This window comes from Tenrec ecaudatus, chromosome 6, assembly GCF_050624435.1.
Source record: "Tenrec ecaudatus isolate mTenEca1 chromosome 6, mTenEca1.hap1, whole genome shotgun sequence".
NCBI classification, from domain to species: domain Eukaryota; kingdom Metazoa; phylum Chordata; class Mammalia; order Afrosoricida; family Tenrecidae; genus Tenrec; species Tenrec ecaudatus.
The window spans coordinates 46,053,148-46,072,041 of NC_134535.1; the positions used below are offsets into that span (position 1 = coordinate 46,053,148).

The 18,894-nt window shown below is 42.9% G+C and overlaps 1 protein-coding gene across 1 annotated transcript in view; it reads right to left on the reverse strand.

Annotated features, from left to right (window-relative positions):
- Positions 1–18,894, reverse strand: part of TMTC2 (transmembrane O-mannosyltransferase targeting cadherins 2) — a 489,624-nt gene that overhangs the window by 67,106 nt on the left and 403,624 nt on the right. The window contains exon 11 of the mRNA XM_075551215.1: positions 10,795–10,858. Within this exon, the coding sequence (XP_075407330.1) occupies positions 10,795–10,858 (64 nt within the window). The remainder of the gene's footprint in view (positions 1–10,794; positions 10,859–18,894) is intronic.

The following is an 18,894-nucleotide window of genomic DNA, read 5'->3' on the forward strand; positions in this document are numbered from 1 at the left end:
AAAAGCTGCCAGAATGTCCAGATCTTGGTTCAATACAGAGAATATCAGAAAGATGTTTACATTGTGAAGTAAACATTGTGTTTGATTATGCAAAGGCATATCGCTCTGTGGGTCATAACAAACTATGGATAGTCTTGAGAAGAATGGGAATTCTAACACACTTCATGTGTGCATGCACAACCTGTACATGGATCAAGAGAGAGTTGTGTAAACAGAACAAGAGAATACTGCATGCTTAAAAATGCATGCTTTAACATCAGGAAAGGTGTGTGTCATGGCTGTGTTCTCTCACCAAACTTATTCAAAGTATATGGTGAGAAAATAGAGAAGCTGAATTATTTGAAGAAGAATGAGGCATCAAGAATGAGGAAGACTTATCAACAACCTGCAATGTGTCCTGCAATGTGGAGATGACACAATGTGTTAGTCTGGGTTGACCAGAGAAACAAATTCAGAGACACTTTGGATAAGAAAGAGATTTAAGTTGAAGAGTAATTATATATTAAGTAAACATCCCAGCCCAGTCTAGATCAAGTACATACATCCACTATTAGCCCATATGTCTGACATTAGTCCATAAATTCCTCTTCATGCAGCACATGCAATGATGCTGAATGCAGGAAGATCCCAGGCCGATGGGTGAGATATCATGTTGATTTAATGGAAGTGGAAGCACCTTAGCACAAGCATGGGTCTCCACATGGCTCCACCATCTCTCGGTGTCTACTCCACAGGAAAGTTAAACAAAGGAGAGGAAGTTCCCATAATCCTCATGAGAAGGCCATGCCCACAAGGAGGCATCATCAGGCTGTGACCTGATTGATAGGCTAAACTCCACTCCTTCATTCTTTATACCTTTAAGCTGACACGAGACTATGTAACTACCACACACAACTTTGCTTGCTGAAAGCAAGGAGGACATGATGTACTTGATGAAAATCCAGAACTGCAGCCTTCAATGTGAATTACAACTCAACGTATAGAAAAGAAAACCAAAATTTCCACAACTGGACCCAACAGAGAAAAGACTCAAGTTATCAAAGATTTCATCTTGCTTGGATCCACAGTCAATGTTCATAGAAACATCAGTCAAGAAACACATTGGCATATTGATTTGGGAAAACTTGCTGCACAAGGTCTCTTGAAATTGATCAAGAGTAAGAATGGCACTTTGAGAATTATGGTGTGACTGAGGCATGTCATCGTAGTTTTAATTGCCTCTTGCTTATGTGAAAGTTGGAAGAACTGATACTTTTGAATGATGGTACAGGTGAAGAACATCAAACGTACCATGGACTGTCAGAAGAACAAAAGGATGTGTGTTGGAAGAAGTAGAGTCAGAATACTCTTAGAAGTAAGAATGGCAAGACTTCAGCTCGCCTAGTTTGGACATGTTGTCAGAAGAGATCAGTTCCTGGAAAGGACTTCAGGCTTGGTAAAGTGTAAGGTCAGCCAAAAACGCGAAGACCCCAAGGAAAGGGATGGGGACCCTTTCTTCTGCCGAGGGCCATTTGGATTCTGTGCCATACGAATTACCACCTTAAAATGAGCCTGTGATATTCGGTCTTTTAATTAACCCACCCCTAATGTGGTGACTGGAATTGCCTCTCTGAGGTGAGATGTCTGATGTTCGTTGGCTATTCACAATGGCTTTCCCAGACTTGTGTCGGTCAGTCTGTCCTTCGGTTGATTCTCTGCCATGGTAAATTTTGAAAAGAATTGCTTGCAGCAGTTAAGTTTTTCCGAACACAGACGCATATTTCAATTTATGTCTCCTCAAAGTGGAAAATTCACAATTACTTAGGTAACATTTCTAGAACTCAAGTAGTGGGAGATTTTGCACCTAAATCTCAGCTCATTAGCGTTTTGCAGCGGAATGATTTTGTGTTGTATGTTTCCAGGCACATCAGCTGGTTCCACATCGAATGGTGTAGCAACTATCTTCAATTTCATCTATTTACACATCCTTGGCTCTATCATTAAATACTTCAATTGTTTTTCACACATTCACCAGCATATTCAAGTGCCCTAGAAATCTTGTGCCCCTTTAGAGTGGGAAAATACATGGTTATCCCTTTCAAATTATACATTCCACCTTAATTTAACTTCCAATGATTTCATGTTTGAAACCAGGGAGCTGAGAAGCTCCTTGGAGACCTGCAGCTTGATGTTCAGCTCGAGAGGTACTTCAAGGTCCGCCATGAACGTTAAGTCACCCAGGCACTTGCTATCATCGAGTTCCCAGACAAGTTTCATCACCATGAACTCCCTGACTTCATGCTGCAGTTGTAAAAGCTGAGCATATTCCACGCCTCAGCCACTGCACAAAGATAAGCAAGATCACTGCGCTCAGCGTCAAGTTCATTCAGTAACTCCTTCAAGTGTTACAGCCTCTGCTTTTGTCAAAACGTGTGCATGGTACTGCTGGTGACATCCCATTGGTGAGCCACAGCGACTGTGCACAGAGACGTTTTGGGCATCGATGCAGTGGCATAGAATTATAGCCCTTGGGTCAAGACAGAGATGAGTCAGTTCTTTCTTGACAAATGCAATTATCCCTTTTTTGCAAGCCTACCCTGGCTGGCGCTCCATCTGTAATAGGGCCACTTAACTTTTCAGGTGTTTCTTTCCATTGATAAAACAAATCTCCCAAACAAGCCCTCACTTTCTGTAGGGTCATGCAGGGCTTCGGGTGACAGCTGCTTCACTCAAGTGCCAAACTCTGCAGTTATCCCACAAATGAAATGGACAATTGGCAGTATTTTTTTAATCTCTGTTGTCTCATCCTAAACCAGAGAGAAATAATGGAAATCTCTGGCAAAATCTGTCCATGTTTTTTCAAGACTTGATGCTAAATCAATAATCTGATCTGAAATGGGCCTCCAGGACAAACACTCAGAAACAATTTCATTTTGTCTGGTGCTAACACTCCATGGCAGGCACCTTGTGCACTTTCACAAACCCTCCTGCTACAGGAGGCTGTGCTTCTTGGGATTAGCTCGCTCCCTACCCAACTCATCTGAGTAACGCTGTCTTTGTCCCAATGAGGCCAAATGAAAGGACTGGGGATTCCAAAGTCCACAGCCAAGGGCTCGCTGCATGCAGACGTGTTTGGCCTGCGAATCCATGGAGGGCATCATGTCGTGAGCTGTCTGATACTCCAGCTTTGCGGTTGCCATTACTGTGACTGTGTCCCAACAAACTGCACACAGGCTATGGTCTTCGACTTCAAAACCAGAAACAATCACTTGTCTACGTCTCTTGGAAAGAGTGACATCCAGCATTATCTTTCTTTCCTTTGTAGTCACGATGTGTAGGTGTCACGCCACACATGTTTTACTATCAGGTGTGTGTATCACCAGTGACATCATTAGTGTGCTTTGAACAGTGTTTTCATTCTGCATCTTGGATTTGGATCATATCCTATGTTTGTACCCACAATTCCTGAGGTCTATTCTGTGTCGTTTGATTTCCTTAATCTTCATGTGAGACTCATTTTGGGTCGGTTTTTTTAAGAGTATTGATAATGGATGTGTGGGAAAAGGTGGGATATGAATTTTCTTCTGTGTTGACAAAGAAGTCGACAACGTCCCCCTTGGTTAGCAGAGGCCAGGTCACCAATGCAGTGAGGAATCACTCCACCGTATCTTCTCTCATCATCACCAGAGAAAGGCAGTGTCACCACAGTCGGGTAACTCTTTCGAAATGAGTCCTCTCCTGCCTGTGTAGAGTCAGAATCCCCACAATGCAGGCGGATGGGCCGTAGACAGCTGAGGAGAAGAATGCAGGTCTGCTCCATCATGCACGCCCATGTGTCCTGTCTAATGACTGTTCCTTGCCTGTGCCTAAAAATGTACATGATTATGATTCCCTTCATATAATTGTATGTTGTTTTGAAAAAAGCTCTTAGGTTTATTGCATTTCCACTCTGCCTGGGGTTGCCTAGGCAGGGCCAGACTAAATGATTTCGTGGGCCTCATATGGCCGATGGGCCAGACATTCCCACCCCTGCTCGACGAGACAGCCTGCCCCGGGAGCTGCGCCAGGTGCTCACACTTGAAGGGGGGTGTGCGGCTGGCCCAGGAGCTGCAGTGTTGTGCTCTGTTGTACACAGAAGCACTAGGAGCTGCAGTGGACCTGGGGGCACCTGACAGCAGCCAGAGCCCTGCCAGCCGTGCCCTTTGGGCTTATAATATGAAATGTAATTTCAGAAAATCAGCACAAAATTCAAGAAAATTGATTTTTAAAATTAGCATTAACTGTATTCTACTAAAGATAGTTTTCTATTTATGCAATTCAGTGAATAAAAAAGGACTACACCTCTCTGATGAACAATATAAAAATAAAAGCTTTACAATTATATTGTGCCTCAGCGTTCGGGGTTTTTTTTTCATTACCTTATCATTTGATTACAGAAATTCATTGTTTATATAATAGCTCAAAGATTCACTTGACCATTTTAAAGTAAATTGTGTAAAATATGAGTCTTTTCCAGCAGGGGTGAAGAATTAAATTCATTGTGGCTATATGAAAGAAATAGAACTAATGTTTCATTAGGAGAGAAATCAATCCCATGGATATCTTAAAATCCTCTTACTATGATGGGAACACACAGGCTCACGCACACATTTCGCTTCAGACGGGCTTGACTGGCCATGAGTTTGCTGAAATGTTCAGACACATCATCCACCTATTGTAATTGTGGCAGTTAAACAGCAGGGAAAAAATACTCATGAAAAACAAGAGCAAATGAGATAAGCAGTATAAAAGAGATGGTGGGGATATTGAAATTGAGGTCTAGTTGCTGTATCCTCTTAATGAGTAGGCCCCAGATACACAGCGAGTTACTGAGGAGGTTTCGCCAAACGCAAACGCAATGGCTCTGAATGAGACCAATGTTGGAAGAATGCCTTAGTTTACGGCAGATGTGTAATTACTAGTGAACTGTAACTTGGCTATTGTTGAATAAGTCTATTAATTCCAGAATGGAATTTTTTATAGTATTTCTATCATTATTACTTTATCAACCCTCAGTTGGTGATTTCTTATTTACCTAGTCTATGTTGGAAAAAAAACCAAAATGCAATCTGTATAACAAAATAGAGAAAAATTAAGCTTGCTTACCCATCATGTGTAACATCATTTATTTATTATTGAATAGAGCCCTGGAAGTTCATAAAATAATTGATCTATTGTTCCCTGATTAGGACAGCACCATTAGCACAAAAGCATGTATAAAAAGAGCCTGTTTTGAGGAAAGTTTTGGGGTTTTAGAACAAATAAACAGGTTTAATTTGAAGACTAAATGTTGACTTTATGATTTGCCTACTTACTTAAAATAAACAATTTCATTAGTCTTATTGTGCTTCAGTGTCTGTTTTTCATTTTGGGGTCAGGTGAGATAATGCGGAGTACACGTTCTTCATTAATCCATTATAACATGCTAATAGTTTACTTTTTTTTTTTCATCTGAGCAATCATTCAAAACTTTAAAGTGACATTCCGGTGACTGCTACTCAGTATATCACATCTGTCTCAGTACATTATATATACTTAGGGGAGTGTAATTAATCAAGTTGAAAGGAAATAAAAAAAGAAAGAAAGAAAGCACCAACAAAAGTATGAATCCCTGCTTTCCATGAGGTGATTACAGTAACTTAAAGACTTCAAATCCAGATCAATTCTTTAAAATGCTGTACAGACATTCAATGAAGACATCTGCAAAGAAATCTCGATGGTGTGCCTCTCCCTAAGCTTCCTAGACCTATTTTCTGTGCCATATTTCTCTGAAGCTCTTACCACCGACTGACATAGGACATGTGTTACTCACGTCCCCTCTCCTTAGTCCATATCGGTGTTTCCCAAAGTGGGTGATACCTTCCCTTGGGGGCCACCAGAATGTTATCCAGTGGGGGTCCAAAGGCAGGTGCCTCTGCTTTCCCCTGGACTATGGGCTATGGACAAGTACATTTAATTGTCAGGTGCTACTGACAGGTGTTTTTATTTATTTATTTATTTTCTGAAAAGGGGTGGTAGGCCAAATAAGTTTGGAAATTTATGGTCTAATATAAACTCTTAATAGACAGGCGCTTTCCTCATTGCTTTTGTTCGCACCTATATATCCCGGTGGCCTCCCGGAGCACTTACTGGGCAGCTAACTGCAATCATGTCACCAATTTACATCCATCAGCTGCTTGGTGGAAGCTGAGGCTTTCTGCTTCGGTAAAGTGTAGTCTCAGAAACCCAAAAGGGAAGTTTTAGTTTGTCCTATGATGGTACAATGGATTATGAGTCGGGCTGTTAACCACAATGTCAGCGATTTGAAACCACCTGCTGCTCCACAGGAGACTCCTCCAAAGAGTTACAGTCTTGGAAATTCACAGAGGCAGTTCAACTCTGTCTTCTGGATTGCTAGGGTAGGAATCGACTCAATGGTAAGGACAGGGTCCTTATGAATTGCCTCGATGGCCATGCCCCGCGCCTTGATTCTGGTTTCTACAAATATATTAAAGAGCCCCAATGGTGTAGTGATTATGCTTTTGGCTGCCTGAAAGGTACATGATTCAAAACTACCACATGCTCCACAGGGGAAAGAAGGGGGTTTCTGTTCCTTTAAAGAGCTACAGTCCCGGAAGTTCACAGAGGCAGATCTATCCGGTCCTACAGGGTTGCTACGAGTGAGAATCGACACAATGGCAATCGGTTCGGTTTGGTTCAGTTTGAGTTATATTCAATGCTTAGAACAGCAGTGGACACACAGTGATGTATCTTAACCTAACCTGCTGTTTATTTTGATTCCTGGTGACTCCATTTTTCATAGAGCAGAATTATGCTCCATAGGGGTTTTAAATGCTTTAGATGCATGTGAAATTTGAATACTGAATAAAGAAGCTCAAAGAAGAACGGCTGTATTAGAACTGTGGTGTAAGAGATGAATAATGAAATAGCATGGACCGCGAAAGGGCTTGCCGATCTCACTTGGAAGAAGCCAGGCCTTCAGAGGCAAGGATTCATCTTACGTCCTTTGGACATGTTGTCAGGAGAGATGGCTCCTGGAGAAAGATTTCATGTTGGGTGGATATGAGGGGCAGTGAACAAAAGGAAGGTCCTCAATGGAAAGGCTTAACTCCCTAGCTGCAACAAGAGGGTCAAGCAAGTAGAAGACACACGTGCAGAAGGCCCAGCACAGAGCAGTGTTCCATTCTGTTGCGCATAGGGGAGTGGCTACTGGCCAGAACCAACTCAATGGCACCAAACAATAACAACCGGTGCTCTTGGCTATAATCGTTATTGTATTTTTTACTATAAGATGCCTAAAAGTATAATAGGCTGATCTAAACCAGAAGAGAGACATTTAACAACGATGGCTCTGTAGCCTTGGTGATTCCAGGGGACGCAGGGACGGCGCCATCACAGCCACACCCCTCTCCGGGGAATCAGGGAAGGGGGGTGGGCTTGCGGTGGACTAGACCAATCACTAACCATTGCCACTGGGTCATCCCCACAGGAGGACCAAGACTGTACTCCCCACAAAGCAGACCACCCCATCTCCCACCCACTGACAGGAGTGGCGGGCCGATTGCTCATCTTCCAGTTAGGAGCTGAGCGTTAGGCCACTTTGCCACCAGGGCTCTTGGTGAGCATGAGGGTAGAATATTACTCTGTTTTATCCAAAGTAAAATTTTATGTAAATAAAAATTTCATAAAAACTGTCCCTTGCAGGCTGAGATAAGGGGCATCATGGGGTTCCAAAGAGAACTGGGGTGAGACAAGGAATGCAATGGGGTTCCACAGGGGAGTAGGCAGAGACAACAGGTGTCATGGGGCTTCCAAGGGGAGTGGTCAATGACATGGAACATCTGGGATTCCAAAAAGGGGTGGGCAATGACAGTGGGAGTCATGGAGTCCCAGAGGGGAGGGAGTTGAGACAAGGGGCATCATGGGGTTCCAAAGAGGACTGGAAGGAGACAAAGGGCGCCATGGAGTACCAAAGATGAGTGGGCAGACAAGGGATATCATGGGATTCCAAAGATGAGTGGGCGGAGACAAGGGGTGTCATAGGATTCCAAAGGGAGTGGGTGGAATCAAGGGGTGTCATGGTGTTCCAAAGGTGAGTGGGCAGAGACAAGGGAAGTCATGGGGTTCCAGAGGAGGGGGGGGAGTCAAGTGGTGTCATGGGGTTCCAAAAGGGGGTAGTGATGAGGGGAGTCATGGAAATGCAAAGGGGAGAGGGCGGAGACAAGGGGCGTCATGGGATTCCAAAGTTGAGTGGGCAGAGAAAATATGCGGCATGGGGTTCCAAAGGGGATTGGACGGAGACAAGAGGCGACTGGTTTTCCAAAGGGGAGTGGGCAGCGACAAGGAGCATGTTGGGATTCCAAAAGGGAGTGGGCTGAGACAAGGAACGCCATGGGGTTCCAAAGAGAGGGGGAGGAGTCAAGTGGTGTCATGGGGTCCAAAGGGGAGTGAGCAGACAAAACAAACAAACAAACAAACCGTCCCTTGGTTGTGAATTAGATCTGTTCTTGTGCCTTAAAGTCAGATTTGTAGGCAAGTCAAAGCAGGTACATGTGGTTCTTATTTATCCTGGTTTCAGGGCAACAAAAGAGCTCTGCCAACAGAGCAGCTCACTGCAAATTTGGCAATTCATACCCACTAACTGGCTATCGTTATTTGGTAAAGGGGCCCTGGTAGCACAATGGTCAATCACTTAGCAGCTAAACAAAAGGTTCATGGTTTGAACCCACACAGCACTTCCTTGGGAGAAAGTCTAGCAATCAATCTACTGATAGATGTTGGTAGGGGCCATCAAGTTGGCTCTCACGCTGGGAGACCCTATGCACAACAGAATGCAACACTGTGAGCTCCTGAAGCATCCTCCCAGGAGTTGCTGTGTTCGTGGCCATTGGTGCAGCCACACTGTGTCAATCCTTCTCATCCAGACTCTTCCAGTCCCTCCACTTCACTAAACAGGACATCCTTTTCCACGGTCTGGAGACCTTCTCCAGGTCTTCTTCTGACAAGACTGTTCTAAAGAGTACTCCAAAAACAAAAATCACTGCCACAGAGTTGATTCCAATATATAGTGACCTGACAGCAGACCCTATAGGACAGAGTACCTTTATGGATTTCTGAGGCATTAAAGTCTTACAGGAACAGAAAGGCTCATCTTTCTGCTGTGAGGAGCAACTGGTAGGTTTGAACTTCTAACCTCACCTTTAGTAGTCCACTTTACTAGAAAGCCTATAGCCTAGATTTGTAGGGTGTACAGATCACGGCGACTAGCTGTATATAAGCAGATCAGTAGGGCCTTCTTTGCTCCTTTACCACACTGCCAACCTGGAGGTCAGGGGGCAAGTACAAACTGTTTGCACCTCCAGAGGTCTGGCACTTAGTAGGTACCAAGAAATCATATGCTGAGTTATTCAAAGAGAGAATCATTACATTTTATGTCCTACATAGCTGCCATGCCTTGCCTCACTGAGATAAGCTGAATTTTTTCAATATGTCCCTTATGCATGCACAGTTACAATATGACTCAACCACTTTCCAGCATGCTATAATTTCTCTGAACTTGACAAAGTGGATAGCATAAGCTGCTGCAGCAAACGAATGAGGAATTCGCATGAAGTACCAGGTAAGCTACCTGGCCCACACCCAAGAAGCAATACATTTCTGTCTTACTATTGTAATTATTAAATGAGTTTCTTGTCTTGCAAACAGCTCACAAAGTCTTGAAGCACCTCATAATTAGTGAAACTGGAACCTTAAAGGATGAGGTTATATTGCAGTTGAATCTCCTAATAAACACTACTCTCTCTGTGGGCTTTTCTTTCAGGGAGCATTAGGTCCTTCCCTTGTGTGCCCCTTGAGCACTATATGTGGCTCTTGATAGGAACTGCCACCCTGTATTTAAATTAGTTGATTATGGTCAGTTCTCACTGTTCCATGGTATGAGGTTTCATGGTATGGCATGTCTATAATCTATCATCCAGCAAGAACTCTGTGGATGCTGCCGATGGATGCATTCTCATAAAGAAATGTGACTGATGCAATTATTTATGGTCACAAAATATATGCACTTTCATTACTGTTTCAAAATTACATTTCTCAATAGGTGATCTCAATGCAAAGAGGCAAGCAGGCTAGAAGGCTTTCCCATTGTAGCTGCAGAGTAGAAGCGTGCACACTGGAATTCAGTAATCTTCTTTGAATAAAAGTGCTAAGAAGAACGAAACAAGCCACTTTTAAATTTCTCCTAAACACTTCCTCTATTTCAACAGTAATGATCAGATTTCTCGGCATCTCATTTTATGAATGTGTGCCTACCTGGGGAAAAATTCTAATGAAAACATCTTTGAATTAAAAACAACAGTTATCAGACCTGAACAACAGGAGAGGCACACAGCTCACAGTTCGACTGCAAGAATCCAAAAATCTAAAGTGTTACAAATTCCGTATATACTAGCATCATGGGGATAAATTAAAAAAAAAGTTCAACGAATTACTTTTCAAAGTCATCCAAATACAATGTCTTTAGTCATTCTCAAACATGTCTTCTACGATAATATTTTGGATACATTCAACACACTAGAATCCTCAGCAATGTTTGCTACCGGAAAAAGAAAGAGGCTTGAGACTGACATCATTAGTGTTGAATTAACCAGTAAGTGAGTAAACAGGATAAAGCATTCAGAAAGGGAAAACTTGGAACCAAGATGCTCATAAGTCCTTAAGCCTAGCACATGCTCGGAGCCTGTCCGCAGCCACACGTCCCATCGAGAAAGTACTTACGTCAGGCCTCAGCTTGGCTGCCATGTCATAATACTTCTCAGCTGCTTCGTTGAGGCTGGCTTGTCTGGTAAAGAAGAAAAGTAGAAAGATATAAATACCATTTAATGGAAAGTTTCAGATAAACCATAAAACCAAACCGATTGCCGTAGCATCACTTTCCACCGATATCTTACAGGGGGTGTGGAACTGCCCCCAGACTGCCGCATCTTTACGGAAGTGCACTGCCATCTGCTTCTCTCACGGAGCAACTGGTCAGTGATTCAAGGTTAAGAACAGAGCAATTTAACCACTGCACCACTGGGGCTCCTGAACATTGCTGACATGAGAACAGAATCATTGTGAAGCAAAATAATATTTATAAAGAATACAATTATAGAAATGAAACTAAGTTTTCCAAGGGAAAATATCACTAAAAATTAAACACTGTAATTGTGTTTGAAGTATTTCAGATAGCATCTCAGCAAAAACATATTTACTATTATTATGCAAATACACATGTGGAAAGTTACCGAATGTTTCCGAGTGTGTGGTTGCTAGGTGAGGTCAGGCTTGCTCTGAACATTGGGGCCCCATGGACCACAGAATGCACACTGGCCGGCGTGTCATTCCTCCAGTGTTCATTCTGTCTGAGTCTGCAGCTGCAGCCACTTTTGTCACTGTACCCGAGTGTCTTTTATTTTAACTGACCATCCAGTTAGCTTAATGTAATGTTCTCTTCCAGGTATGGGACCCTCCAGATAACGTGCATCGGTTCCTTGAGGTGAAGTAATATCATCCTCAATTCGAAGGAGCATTTTGATTGTATTTATGCCATGCAAATGTATTCATTGGCCGGCAGTTCATATTTTATTCAGGCTTTTTGTTTCGGTTTGTTCTGCAGTACTGCAATTCAAATACACCAGTCCTTCTTGGTCTGCTTTAACTCCGCGTAGACATGCAGATGAAGCGGCTGAGAAGACCATGGTTTCACTCAGGTGGGTACCTCAGGCTTCACACTGACCTCTTTGTTTTAAACATCTCCAAAAGGGCTTTTGCAGAGTTGCCCAATGCAGTATGTTGTTTGATTTCTTGACTGCTGCTTCCCTGGGTACGGATGGTGGATCCCAGTACAGTTGAATCTTGGTCAACTTCAGTTTTGCAATGTTGAAATTCCAAACAACCTGAAATAGTGTGCTATAGGGTTGGGAATCTCCAGTTGCAGCATGATTTCCACTCCCCACCCTCACTGCCCCTGCCCACCCCCCAAAAAAGTCTTATTACAGATTTTCAAAGTGACTAATTGATTTTATTTCATGGAAACAGTGATCAGGTTAAAAGAGTTATGTATCTATCCAGAAAGCTCCACTCCTTCCGATTTGGAGTAGAGGATTTTATTTTTTATGTAGATTACAGAAATAAAAAAAGGCATGTTCGTCCTCCCTGTACTCTGAGAGCAAAGTAGCCATGTGCTCTGGGCCTAGCTAACTGCCCGCGCTCCACTGGGTCTTTGATGCTTGAATGAGAGACACGAGGGTGAAGGATGTCTAGGTGGAAGCACCAGGGTATATGCCATGGCCCTATCACTGTGAAGAGCTGCTGCTGCGACACGCCGACTTCTTGATCTCTGTTGAGCATCTTTTACTATTTTCTCCTCCAAATGATTCAATCTGGAAAAAACCCCAAAGACCCAGCTCTCTAGCCCGAAGTGAAGTCTGTGATCTCACAACAGTTTTCAAACAGCCAGTAGTTCCTCATTCTTTTTCTTTTAAAACTTTCCATTGTGATTTGAGTGGAGGTTTACAAAGAAAACTGAATTTTTATTTACTAATTAATACACATTTATAGTGAATTTGATTGAAATCCCCTCAATGGATCATCAATCTTTCCCTTCTGCCCTGTATTTATCATTTCCATTCATCTTCTTTGTTCCTCCTATCCATTCTTGCCTTCTGTGCTTTATACCCCGGTGTTATAATTCAATTTATAGGCTGGCTGTCTTGCCTATTGTTCAGTTGAAGAAACTGGGTCATGGCAATGAGAAGTTCACTTCTAACCTAAATTGAAAGTGTAAGGGCCACCGCCTAAAGGGTTCTACCAATCTGTTATTAGACCAATACCTCTGGGACTTAAAAATGACCTCTTTTTAGTTTTGCCCTATATCTTCTATTATTCTTTCTAGAACCTTAAGGGACCCTGGTATGACATAGTGGGTTACACATTGATCTGTGAGAAACAAGGTCAGCAGTTCAAATCCATGAGCCACTCTGTGGGAGAAAGATGAGGTGGTCTACTTTCTGCAGATTTTCAGGTCTCAGAACCTAAAAGGACAGCTCTACCCTGTCCAAGATAGGGTCACTACAAGTCAGAGTCAACTCAACAGCACTAGGTTCTGGTGACCGGCACCTGAGATTGTAAACCCTTTCAGAGTGATGCCAGGCACCATCTAGGTCTTCTGGTCTCCGTGTGGTGACGGTTGAGGTTCATGTCCTGGGGGTTAATTTTCTTCTCTCTTCTTGGCTCCAGATGGGGAGAGACAGAAAGTTGTACTCTATATGGCTACTCACCACTTTAAAGATTCTATTGTTCCTCGCCACAGGAAGGTGGAGAACATTGTCTTGTGGACTAGGTTACACCGATTGATCTGGGTGTCTCCCACAACTCTCTGAGACCACTTCTATTGCTTACATTCGACAGCACGAGTGGCAGTCATACAAGGAACATGCGCATGAATGCAAAAGATAAGCTTGTGAATCACCTGTTGGAATTAATAGCAAAGGCTCAGATTCCGCCAAATGGTTAGCAGAAGAAATCAAATGTCATGTTCGTAAAGAAATTCGGCACATTAGCCTCTAAAACTTCAAAAGGGTTATTAATGAGGCCACCCTGCTTGAAAATCCCTTCCGACATAGAACATAAGTGACGTAAGAAACTCTTAGAAAGTGAACTAAAACATGTGAGGAATAAAAAAGGAGAAAGGACAAATACCAAATTCAAATCCAAGTGGTGCATAAAAGCCTAGGTAAAATGTGCACAATTTTAGTAAATGGCTTGGGGTTCAACAGTTAAAATGGAATCTCCTCTTGAAGTTGTGATATTGGGAAGCTCTCAAGACACGAAGATCACAGAGAGGTGAAGAATACAGAGGAGATAACAAAATTTAATTGCCTCATCTTTAGGTTTAAAAAGCGAAAGTTTACCAGGCCTATAAAATGGAATTTGTACTTTGTGGAAGCTAAATAAAAACGATTCAATCATATCCCATTCAACCACATGAATCAAAAGAATAACCAAAGATAACATCTCTCTGGAGGATGAGATATATTTTTCCAAAAATGTAAAGGGAAAATAATTCGAAGCATTTCTATTTTCAATGTGATTATAGAGCAAGTAAAAACCCCGGCCCGAGGGCTCCAGTGGCCCCGTGACGTCATGATGTGCGATTGGAATTTATATTGTCATAAATGTGGAAGTTCAATTCAGCATGTCAAGGAAAGTACTTTAGTCTGGCATGGAACAATAAAATCTCCCTCACTAGGGCATTTAAGACGTTCCCTCCACCAAATTGCAGAATCACTTTGGTCTAGTTTCATTTGGAAATTTGAGCCAGAATTCATTAGGTCATGCCCTGGAAGAGTTTTCTCCAGAGGAAAATAAAAGGCATGGAGGTAGGAAATTATGGTAAGTTAACACTATAAAAAAGGTAACTTGCTTTGAAGCAAGACCAACCAATAGAAGTCTGACATGGGAAGCAGAGGAGGCAGCAAGAACATTCATTTTCATGGATGTTCAAGTGCACAGATCAATAAGTATCAAAGAAGAAGCTAGGTAAGTCATGGAGCAAATGATTGGCTTTGTCAAGGTACCTCTGCGACTAGGAATTGATAACCTTATACTTGGACCATAGGGTACATTACAAAGTCAAGAATAAGATGGTGAGTAAGAAAAAAACACTTATAACAGAAGCTGTTCTAGATCTACAAAGGTGATTGAATCCATTAAACATGCTACCTTATCAGTCAGCATATGTCTGATATCTTGAAAATAAAGATTTAACCATCATGCCAATAGTGGGCTTGCCCCTAGAGTTCAGATGGAAGATCCTTTCTCATTATCGATTTATGTCCACCATAACCAAGAACCATCCCCTCGAGCCAAAAGGTCTGTGGCCTCCCAGGGTCCAAAAAGGTCAGGACGTAAAACACACAACATGAGTAGATCGGACTGTCAATTCAGCCTTGAATCCCCACAGAATTCAGTGAGACAATCCTTAACTAAGCATCTCCAGATTGAGTCTGGGGCTATCAGGGGCACGGCAGGCTGTGAACGGAAACAAGCCAGTATAAGACACGCGGCTGCTCTCTCTCTGGTGTTATCCTCCAATGGAAAGGCTGTTTTTGGAAACACAGGTCCATGGTCCAGTAATCTGATTTTAAAAAGATATACAGAAAACTCTGTAACTCAATTGTGCTTGGAAATAATCACTTACTGTACCCTGCAAAATATCTGGAGAGAGCGTGATTTTTAAAATCACGTAAAATTATCCCTATTTCAATACATTCTATGAGAATTACAAAATCAAAGGTTGTATACAAAAATAAAAATTCTAGGAGCATTTAAAAGACCCTAACTGTAATTACTAATCTTTTGAATTGTCCAGTTTGAATTTAAAGTGATTCAACGTGAATAATAATCACTGTTTGTCTCACACCAGAGATCATTTATTTGCTTAAAGTACTGCTGGTTCTTTTCAAGGTTCACCGAAGAGTCTCTAAAGTCAGAGAGCGAGCACTGGGCGTTCATGTGTTGTGCAGGCAGAAGCAGACAGTGGCTGGCATTTCCTGGGTCCTTGCCAATCACTAAACCGATTCTTAGTTTGAAGTTACTCACAGCAGAACTAAACTGTCATTTTAGCTGATCAGTTGTACAGTATGGGTAGAAGGAGAACTAATAGGAGACTATAACAATGTACTGAAAATCTCAAAATAGGAAAACCAGAGTTATATTTAAGAACACTTGTGCAGAAATACCCTTGCAAAGAAATGCCCACAAATAAATTGCTTATGATGAGCAAGTCCTCTTACATGAAAACAACTTTTCTGTCAAGCCACCAAACAGCTCCGTGACCCACAGAAGTTTAAATATGGGAGGGCAAAGCAAAACCGTAGCAGTAACCTAGGAAAAGATTAGGTTGATAATGTAGTTTTATTAAGAATCCCTTTGGTCCAGAAACTTTGTGATGCCCATGAGAGTCTGAGTCCATTTTTGCATGACCTTTGTCCCCTGTTGGTGAAGACCCAAGGTCAGCCTATATCTAGAAAGACAATGGAGTGTACAGGGGGGAAAGTGCACTTGACTGAAGCTGCCCATTGTAATCCTCATCTACAGCCAGGTACCACTTCTGGGACGATGCCTGCGTGGGGAGTGAGAGTCGGGAAGGGTGGAAAAAGAAAAGGCAGAATGGATTTAGTTTTCTTTGTGGACCATGAACTAACACCACGGGGGCTGCAGTGCAGTAAATGACGCACTAGGACCCTTCCAGGCAATAGTGGTTGTGATTCTCACCAGATCCTGGTGCAGGCCTATTCAAATGAAAGGCCTTGTGGCTCACCAAAGGAGCTGGAGAGCTAGCTAATAACGAAAACAAAGTACAGCCACCCTTGTGGGAACCATGCAAATACAATTTATGAAACCCTAATGAAGAGATTGGTCAGGTTCCCTACTTGGTTTAAATTTAGGCACTCCAGAGCAGGAAAGGGGGATCTCATTACCATCAAGAAAGAAAAGCCAGAGGCAGAAAGCATTCTGTGTACCCAAGATCCCCACACCAAACCTCCTTCATTAACAGTGGACATAGTGGCAGATGGTGAGGGGCAGTGACAACGGAATGGTGGCAGCAGAACCAGGAGGCTGGCAGGAGCTAGCACAGTGGGCTTCTTGGCACACAGAGTTCGAAAGTCAATTGGGCGTAGGTCAGAAGGCTTGCTGGAGGATCGGGGTGGCTCTGTTGAGCAATTCTTGGCAGATTTAAAAGCTTTGAACACTTGATCCAGGACAGAAAAGGTCAAGGGCCTGTGTTGCTGAAAGGCCAGGTGATGCAAAGAGGTGAATCTGTGGGAATTGCTGAACATATGCTGTCCTGAACGAAGAACTGTATCCTGAGGATTTCTGAAGCTGAATAGTAACCAGCTACATCCCTATTAAGCCTCATAACTCCAAGTATTGCCTGTGCATTTTTGATAGCTATTTTAATGACTCCTGGAACCTGGCACAGAGGTAAACAGAGCATGGGACAGATGCTTAGAGTCAGAGTTGGTAAAATGGTTGTAAGGGGAGGCATGCCTGACAGGCTGCACAGGACTCAGCCTTGGGCTGAAGGTGAGTCTCCTCCTCCCCACCTGTGAAGTTAAGGAAAGTCAGACACTATCCCCTGTGCTCTTTCTGCAGGGGACAGCAGTTCGAAACCACCAGGGTAAGGCCTAGAATGTCCTGAAAGCCAGGTGGCGAAGGCAACACCCTCACCATAGTACCTCCACCTGGGTAGATGAAGATAGTGTTCTCCCCTTATCTACTTTGGAAAAATAATCTGATGCTTCTTCTTTCTTTCCTACGAATGTCAGTGTTAAGTCATGTTCAATGGAATTTATAGTTACTATATTTAAATTTTATAGTCACATCTTCACTTGGCCCTCTAGAAGTTGAGGAGGCAGTGAGCACAAGGTGGTGCAGCGAGTTTCTCTTTTCCTCACGGTCACAACACAGTACCCTCAGGCATGGGTCAAAGTGTGCACTCGTGTTCGTTTGGGCTGCAAGTATGCAGCCAAATAATGGATAATGCAGTCAGATGATGGATCACAACGTTATTTCTAAAACCAAAAAGCAAGACAAAAACATAGCTTGTCAGAATATATGAAATTTAAGTCCCATCTTCACCAACTGGAGGTATTTACTTTCTCAAAACTCCGTGTCCTTATCTGTACAATAGAAATATAAGTGTCTACTTCATAGAAGTATGGTTAGAACTAAGATTTGACATTTCTGTATCAAATGCAATGATGGGCAGACTGGAGATACCTGAGTGCTACTCTTCCCCTTGACCTTATAAGTAGACTAGTGAAAAACAAAAACCAAACTTTGTACCTCCAAAAAATACTAAGAATCTCAGTAGTTTTTAGTGTTTCTTCGGGGGCAGCAAATTATTTAATTTGGCTCTTCTAGCCACAGTCATTAATTCTCAACCAATGACCTTTTTGTGAATGGTTTGGTAAGAAGGTGGGGAGATTCTAATGGGATTCACCCATAAGTGATTGTGAACAAGAGTCCCTGAAAAGCTATACTTCTGTGTATAAAATAAGCCCCGGGAGGAGCAGGAGGAGGGAATCTCATTGCCAATAAGATTCAGGAGTAGCGAGCATGCTCTGCACTGGAAATCCCCAAGCAGTGAACCTCCTGGATCCAGAAGACAGCTGTGACATCAGCCGAGCAGCAGCAGACCCAGAAGCCACAGAGCAAGGAAGTGGAGGACTTCCCAGCCCACGGAGCAAGTACAGCTGCGTGCATTTGCACCAGCGGCTACTTGTGAAATGGGGTGTCTCGGCACTGATTGGTGGCATTGGGCTTGCTGACCCACCCAAGTAGAGCTGAGTGCCTGAGGGCGGAGACTTAGTGGAGGGCCCAATAGACAGCCTTAGAAGAAACATGAAATTCTTAGGTGCTCCATTTTACTTGGATCCTCCTCAGCTAAACTACCCAATTAGATCATCAACTTGAAAATTGTGGAATACTTGTTGCATCTTTGTCCTTTATTGAGAGTTGAACTGGGTCTACTAACAGTTCTCATATTTCAAACCCAGGTCTAAGGAGAAGCTACAAATTTGATCCATTCTAGCTGTAACTAGTCTTCTTAATACTGCCTCTAGGGAGCAGAAATTTTCTAAGCCTGACCAGCTGAGAATGATGAGAATAGAAAGTGCAGGTAATTTTTTCCCTTTGGGGTGTCTGAGGTAACGCCCACGCTGTCTTCGCATATCGGTCCACAGTACAGATTAGCCACCAGGAGGCGCCCTGGTGGAGCAGTGGTTACAAGTTGACTGTGATCCTCCTGGCGCCAGTGGGAAACCACCA